General features: G+C 43.3%; 1 protein-coding gene across 5 annotated transcripts in view; it reads left to right on the top strand.

The window, feature by feature from the left end:
• The first annotated feature begins 726 nt into the window (after positions 1 to 726).
• Positions 727 to 7,993, top strand: part of unc79 (unc-79 homolog, NALCN channel complex subunit) — a 199,382-nt gene continuing 192,115 nt past the window's right edge. For all 5 annotated transcript variants that reach the window (XM_033027737.1, XM_033027736.1, XM_033027733.1 and 2 more), the window contains exon 1: positions 727 to 871. In XM_033027737.1, coding sequence (XP_032883628.1) covers positions 850 to 871 — 22 coding nt within the window. In that variant the 5' untranslated portion in view covers positions 727 to 849. The remainder of the gene's footprint in view (positions 872 to 7,993) is intronic.

The following is a 7,993-nucleotide window of genomic DNA, read 5'->3' as shown; positions in this document are numbered from 1 at the left end:
AAAGACATCATTAAAATTCATGTGTAGGAAAGAAGGGTCTCGACCCGAAACGCCACGCATTCATTCCTTCTCTCCAGAGATGCTCCTGTCCCGCTGAGTTACTCCAGCATTTTGTGTCTATCTTCGAGTGAAATTCATGTTCCCCGTTTTCTGAACGCACAACGCTCTTCCTAGAAAGATCTAAAGATCAGACCGAATGAAAATGACTAATTAATATTCCGCACCTCTGGAGTACAATCCCATATAAACTCACACCCATAGCGTAAACCGATACAATAGTCCAACTGAAGCAACGTGTAGTGGTTTAATTTCTGTAGTTGGTCTCTGCAAGTTGGGGAGTGGGGTGAGTGCAGGGAATGGGGAGGCGTCTTCACTCAGATATTTCATTCTGAAGAAGGGTCTCGGCCCGAAACGTCACGTATTCCTTCTCTCCAGAGTTGCTGCCTGTCCCGCTGAGTTACTCCAGCATTTTGTGTCTATCTTTGGTTTATACCAGCATCTGCAGTTCCTTCCTACACATTTCAAAAAAACTGTTTATTTTTCACATTTAATCAACAAAGATGATAGCAGAGAACCAAATTAATGATAAGAGAAGAGAATAAACGGATCAGTAAGATTGTAGGTAGTGCTATTGTAAAGTGTTTGTTATTGGAGGTTACTGTGCCTGCAGCAGCCTCCACCACAGCCTCCATCAGCGCCCTGGTCCACAGGCGGAGCAGCCAGCCCTGTATCCCCGCACATGCGCTGCCTCCGCTGCTGCTGCCGCTGCCGACGGCCCCGCACCTCTGGAAGATGCTCGCTCTGTGGCGCATTTGATGCTGGTGCCAGGCGCCATTGAGAGAGGAAAAAATGTCCACCAAGGCCGAGCAATGTGAGTATAAGAGCTTGCACAGCAACAGCAGGACGCTGTGTAGGGAGGAACTGCAGCTGCCGGTTTAAACCGAAGATAGACACAAAATGCTCGAGTAACTCAGCCGGTCAGACAGCATCGCTGGAGAAAAGGAATAGGTAACTTTTCGGGTCGAGACCCTTAGAAGGGTCTCGGCTTTTTGTGTCTAACAGCAGAACACTTCTAGGTGAGTGAGGGATCTTGTAATGACTTCACGGTAGAATTGTGTTGCATAATCTGCCATCTCTTTAAACCCAATGGGCCTGGCTAGCACCTGCCCATGTATAAACCTTACATTCTCTTCAAACAACACGCCAGGAATTTAAACAAGCAAAGGAAAATAATATTGAATATATGATTATTAATAAATGTTGTATAATATTGAATATAGTACCTGATCTTGAAAGCAGAGGAAGAATTAGGATGGCAAACCTTAAATATTCTCATCATCAGCTGTTCTAGAACAGATTTGGTTGCCAAGGTCAGGGATCCTCAATAGTGATGTGTAAAGAAAGATTCAGCATTAAGGTGCATGTCTGCAAAAACCTCCAGCAAACTGATAATTTTTCACATTAGATCAACAAAGATGATCGCCGAGAATCGAATTAATGACAGAGAAAGAAATAAACTAATTCTTAAAATTGTATAAATTGTCTATCATAATGTGTGTTAATACTAGTTATTTAACATTCACACAAATGGCTCTCTTTTTGAGAACCCTGTTTTTTAGATTAACCTGTTGCTATGGTACTATTTAAAATTAATTTTGAAACTCTATTAGTGTCATAGAGTGATACAGTGTGGAAACATGCCCTTTGGCCCAACATGCCCACACCGTCCAACATGTCCCAGCTACACTAGTCATAGAGTGATACAGTGTGGAAACATGCCCTTTGGCCCAACATGCCCACACCGTCCAACATGTCCCAGCTACACTGGTCATAGAGTGATACAGTGTGGAAACAGGCCCTTTGGCCCAACTTGCCCACACCAACCAACAATGTCCCAGCTCCACTAGTCCCACCTGCCAGCATTTGGTCCATATCCCTCCAAACCTGTCCTATCCATGTGCCTGTCTAACGGCTTCTTAAATGTTGGGATAGTCCCTGCCTTAACTACTTCCTCTGGCAGCTTGTTCCACACATCCACCACCCTTTGTGTGAAAAAGTGAGCCCTCAGATTCCTATTAAATCTTTTCCCCTTCACCTTGAACCTATGTCCTCCCCTCTGGTCCTCGATTCACCTACTTGGATCATCACTACAGTGATTATCAACAATTGTAGTCAGAAGATGCACCTAATATGCAGGGAATGGAGGGACATTGATCACTTTCAGGTGGATGAGATTAGTTTAACGGCATCGTGAAGCTGTGCTGTCCTGTTCTATGTTCTAATATTTGAATTATAAAAGCTATTGGGAGAACTAAAACAATGTTTTGAGTATTTATTATAAATTACACCTTTGTGCTTTTATGAAAGTAAATAGAAACAAATCAGATAGTCTTTGTATAATGTGACAGAAAGCTCGAGTGAAGCAAACAGCACAACCTTTAGGTGCCAAGCTCACAAGTGTTTTATGATCAGTGATGTTGAAAGAATCATGTGGCTGACAATGGTTTGACATGTTTTGCACAATGGCAGTTGTTAATTTTCAAATAAAGTAAAATAAACCAAAATTAGTAAATTTTCCATCCAAAAGATATCTAACACTGCTTCGGTCTGAAGAAGGGTTTCGGCCCGAAACGTCGCCTATTTCCTTCGCTCCATAGATGCTGCTGCACCCGCTGAGTTTCCCCAGCAATTTTGTGTACCTTCTAACACTGCTTCATTGCTTTCTGCTTTCTTGATTCTTTAAAATATCTTGAGAAGGGGGTTTATTTTTCACAAACATATAATTGATAAGATATGATCTTGGTATTATGTTCGGCACAGGCATTGTGGACCAAAGGCCCTGTTCTGGTGCGGTACTGTTCAATTCAATTCAATTCAACTTTATTGTCATTGCACAAATACAAGTATAGGTACAACGAAATGCAGTTTAGCGTCTGGTCATAGTCATAGTGCAAGATAGTAGAAGTAGAAAATAAAAGTTGGCATACAATAAAAGTAAAAAAAATACTGGTTAACAATGTGTGGATTGTGGATGAATTAAAACTGATACATAGGCAGATAATTGTATACAAGTGGGAGAGTCTAAGGATGGCTAGCGTCGGGACTCCGAGTTCAGCAGTGTAATGGTGTTGTTGAAAAAGCTGTTCCTCAGCCTGCTTGTGCGAGACCTGAGGCTCCTGTACCGCCTCCCTGATGGGAGGAGGGCAAACAGTCCATGGTTAGGGTGAGAGGGGTCCTTGATGATTTTCCCGGCCCGTCTCAGACACCGTTTTCGGTGGAGGGCATCCATGGCAGGGAGCGGGGCACCGATGATGTGCTGGGCGGGTTTCACCACCCGGTGCAGTGCCTTCCTGTCAGCTGTGGTGCAGCTGCTGTACCATACCGTGAAGCAGGTGGTCAGGATGCTTTCGATGGTACAGTGGTAAAAGTTGGACAGGATCTGGGGGGACAGGTGAGCTTTCTTGAGCCTCCTCAGAAAGTAAAGGCGCTGCTGCGCCTTTTTGATCAATTTGGTGGTATTGAGGGACCAGGACAGATCCTCTGAGATGTGTACCCCGAGGAATTTGTAGTTGGAGACGCGCTCTACCTCAGTCCCGTTTATGTGGATGGGGGTATGTCTGCCCCCTCTGTTCTTCCTGAAGTCAACAATTATTTATTTCATCTTCTTAGAGTTGAGGACGAGGTTATTATTGGCACACCAGGCTGCCAGGTTCTGGACCTCCTCCCTATAGGCTGACTCGTTGTTGTCGCTGATCAGTCCCACCACCGTGGTGTCATCGGCAAATTTTATGATGGCGTTGGAGCCATACTTAGGGATGCAGGCATGGGTGAAGAGGGAGTAGAGGAGAGGGCTGAGCACACAGCCCTGTGGCACGCCGGTGTTCAGTGTTATAGCGGAGGAGGTGAGGTTGTTGACCCTAACAGACTGTAGTCAGAAGATGCACCTTTAAGCGCCTTGAGTATTAGAAAGGCGCTATATAAATCCCATCCATTATTATTATTAACAGACTGTGGTCTGTTGGTGAGGACATCCAGTGTCCAATTGCAGAGGGAGGTGGTGATGCCAAGTCCGCTGAGTTTGGTGATCAAGCTGGCGGGGATGACAGTGTTAAAGGCGGAGCTGAAATCGATGAACAACAACCTGATGTAGGAGTTGTTGTTGTCCAGGTGGGTCAGGGCAGAGTGTAGGGCCGCCGATATGGCGTCCTCTGTAGACCTGTTGGTCCGGTAGGCAAACTGGTGGGGGTCCAGTTTGGGGGGGAGGCTGGCTTTGAGGTGAGCCAAGATCAGCCGATCAAAGCACTTTGCGATGACAGGGGTGAGTGCCACTGGGCGGAAGTCGTTGAGACTCCCTGTAGCTGACAGTTTGGGCACTGGCACAATGGTTGAGGTCTTGAGGCAAGTGGGGAGGACGATGTAATTCATAAAGATGTTGACGAAATATTCTTCTAAGGATGCAGGCAATGTTATTAAGGCTAACATTTGGTGTTCAAGACCTGGAGATAGTTGTGCTGGAAGTTGATATAAAAACAGAAAATACTTTGCAGATCTGTTTCATTCGTGGAGGAGACAGTTAACATTTCAGATTAGCTGAGAGTGGGGATGTAGGCTTGTTAATTGAAGCTGATCTGCTTGGAAATAGAGGTGTAGCAGCAGATTATTATATCGTTCAAGGAATTCTCTCCCCTAGCCACTATGTTGAAGACAAAGGGGTAAGGAGATAGCCTCTTCTACGCATGGGAGCTCTCCATGAGACATTCAAAGCCGTCCAAAGATAAATCTTCAAAACACAGTCTCTTGATTAATAGTTTCTTTATTGTCGTATGTGGACGATCATCCCATCCCTCATCTAAAAAAAATGGTGAAATTGTGAGATACTGAATAATGCAGCTGCTGAAAATCTGAAATAAAAGAGACTGCTGAAAATACAGCTCTCTATGGAGCGAGTGGAATTAAGTTTATGCTACAGGTCGATGACTTTTCTTCAGAACCGGTCAATTCTAGCTCATTACATAGAAAGGAGCTACAGATAGACACAAAAAGCTGGAGTAACTCAGCGGGACAGGCAGCACCTCTGGATAGAAGGAACGGGTGACGTTTCGGGTCGAGACCCTTGTTCAAACTGCAGATGCTGGTTTATTCCAAAGGAGACACAAAAAGCTGGGGTAACTCAGCGGGTAATGCAGCATCTCTGGTGAAAAGGAATAGGTGATGGTTTGGGTCAGAATCCTTCTTCAGACTGGATAATGCTATTATCAATTTTGATGAATTTTTGATGAAGGGTCTCGACCCGAAATACCACCCCTTCCTTCTCTCCAGAGATGCTGCCTGGCCCGCTGTGTTACTACAGCTTTTTGTGTCTATCTTCAATTTAAACCAGCATCTGCAGTTCCTTCTTAGATATTTGATGATTTTTTTGTTGCGTTCAGTGGTCTGTGATATATGTCTGTGATGTGTTGAAAGTTTTTAGAGATGCTATTCCAAGAGCCTATATTGTACTTATTTGCCACAAAGTACGTGGTCAAAGACAAAGATACATTTATATTGACACGCTGGGGTTGAGATGATTGACTTCCAAAGACAACAGCCATGTTCCATTGTGTCAGCTATAATTTTAGCGCTGAAGAATTTTCCCCTGATATCCCTGGCTTCAGTTTTATTGAGGTTGCTTGTTATCACATTTTGCCAAATGCTGACTTGATCTGAAGAGCCATGAGGGAAACCTAAAGATGTTGATAGACACAAAAAGCTGGAGGCAGCATCTCTGGAGGGAAGGACTGATTGACGTATCGGGTTGAGACCCTTCTTCAGAAGGCTGGCTGAACAGTTTATTGGTTAACATCTTTCTGTTGAACACCTTATATACAACAACAACCTACAGGTGTTTTCCTGATGCTTGGGAGTAGTGAAATGAAGTGGGAATATGCTGGTCTGGATTTATCTTGCTTTTTGGCAAGGTCAGGTCGGGGGGAGTTCCCCCCGCCACGGGTACCATGTAATCCCTCGCAACCTGCTCCATGGTCGGATAGTCGGCGATTAAACCGTCTCCCCCACCTGGTTTGCCAGGTGAGGAGGGGGCTGTGGACCCCCAGCAGGACCAAAAACCAAGACCTGTCAAAGGGTGGATGAGCTTCTAGCGAGCCAACGGCCATCCACACTTCAGTAGAAGTTGCGATCACTGTCGTACACAGCATTGTAAGGAACGATGATAAAGCACACACACCAGGATCCTATACTTCCAGCGGCGGAAGTCGGCAGGAACTGGAGGACAGAGATGTGTGGTGCGTCCGTCACTGTTCCCATTGGAAACCAGCACCACTGCGTCGCTAATGTTTTAAACGATGATGAGACTGGCAACAGTAGGTAATTTTTGACCATCTTAGGTGATGCCATTATTGTGGCAGAATATATTGGCCAATGTCAGTTAAAAGCTGCCAGTAAGTCAAAGCCTCTCATTTCTGTACACTATTAATGATTCGTGGGAAAGATTATCATTCAGGAAACTTGCCAAATCAGTGAATGTGATGGGAAGTCAATGACCGAAGATGTGATCACTGTGAAATTTCATAGGTACACATTGACATAGGAGTTTCAAACTACAATAAACATTCAGTAAACAAACGTTAGATAGACAATCATTTTAGCGTAAATTGTTCAGTTTGATACTTATAATTTATGCTTAATGCCTTGGTACTGCTTGCAATCTCATTTTGCGTTTATATTTCCATGGGGAAAAAACCATATGAGCTGAACCTTTGGGAGATGAGGTATGGTTACGCGGTCTTGATGTATTGTGGATAAAATTGTTGTCATGTACATTATATCTTCAATGTACTTGATTTATTTACTGAATGATGTAAAGTAAAACCTATATACTTTTTTTTGATACATTGGCGTAAATTAAAAAAATCCTTAAAATGATCATTAACACCATGGTAACACAAATAAATGTTGTGCTTGTATCTATGGAAACATAGAAAATAGGTGCAGGAGGAGGCCATTCGGCCCTTCGAGCCAGCACCGCCATTCATTGTGATCATGGCTGATCGTCCCCTATCAATAACCCGTGCCTGCCTTCTCCCCATATCCCTTGATTCACTAGCCCCTAGAGCTCTATCTAACTCTCTCTTAAATCCATCCAGTGATTTGGCCTCCACTGCCCTTTGTGGCAGGGAATTCCATAAATTCACAACTCTCTGGGTGAAAAAGTTTTTTCTCACCTCAGTCTTAAATGACCTCCCCTTTATTCTAAGACTGTGGCCCCTAGTTCTGGACTCGCCCAACATTGGGAATATTTTTCCTGCATCTAGCTTGTCCAGTCCTTTTATAATTTTACATGTTTCTATAAGATCCCCCTCATCCTTCTAAACTCCAGTGAATACAAGCCTAGTCTTTTCAATCTTTTCAATCTTTTCAATCTTTCCTCATATGACAGTCCCTCCATCCCAGGGATCAATCTCGTGAACCTACGCTGCACTGCCTCAATCACAAGGATGTCCTTCCTCAAATTAAGAAATATCTTTCAGTAGGTAACCCCCTCACCATCTGCTGTTCTGTTGAGTATAGACAAGGTAGATCCTTGGTTCAACATAGTCTTGTCTGAGTTTGCAAATCTCAGCTGCAGAGCTATATTATAATATTGCCTTTACTGTTTGAACAAAGGAGAAAGCATGGACAATAGTCATTCCTAATTGCTATACTTTAATTGTGGGGGAAGTATGAGTTTGGACATGAACAAAGATAATTGCAACATTTTTGTAAAATATCTTGGTGGTAGTTGCCATGTGAAGTGTAAATACATGAGTTAGATACAAGATGGCCATGTTCCTAGTGCCATAATCCAGAAAATATCTGAAAAGGATTACATTAAAAAAGTTAAAAGAAAAAAAAGAAACTTATTATTTATGTTTGCCCCAAATAATAGTTTTTGAAGCTTTTTAAAGTATTTTGTGACTAATACTGTATATTAAGAGAACTGACATTTTCCAAAATT

The sequence above is a fragment of the Amblyraja radiata genome, chromosome 9 (genome assembly GCF_010909765.2).
Source record: "Amblyraja radiata isolate CabotCenter1 chromosome 9, sAmbRad1.1.pri, whole genome shotgun sequence".
NCBI lineage: Eukaryota > Metazoa > Chordata > Chondrichthyes > Rajiformes > Rajidae > Amblyraja > Amblyraja radiata.
Note: the sequence above shows the minus strand (reverse complement) of the source record. Positions and strands in the feature narration are given on the sequence as shown.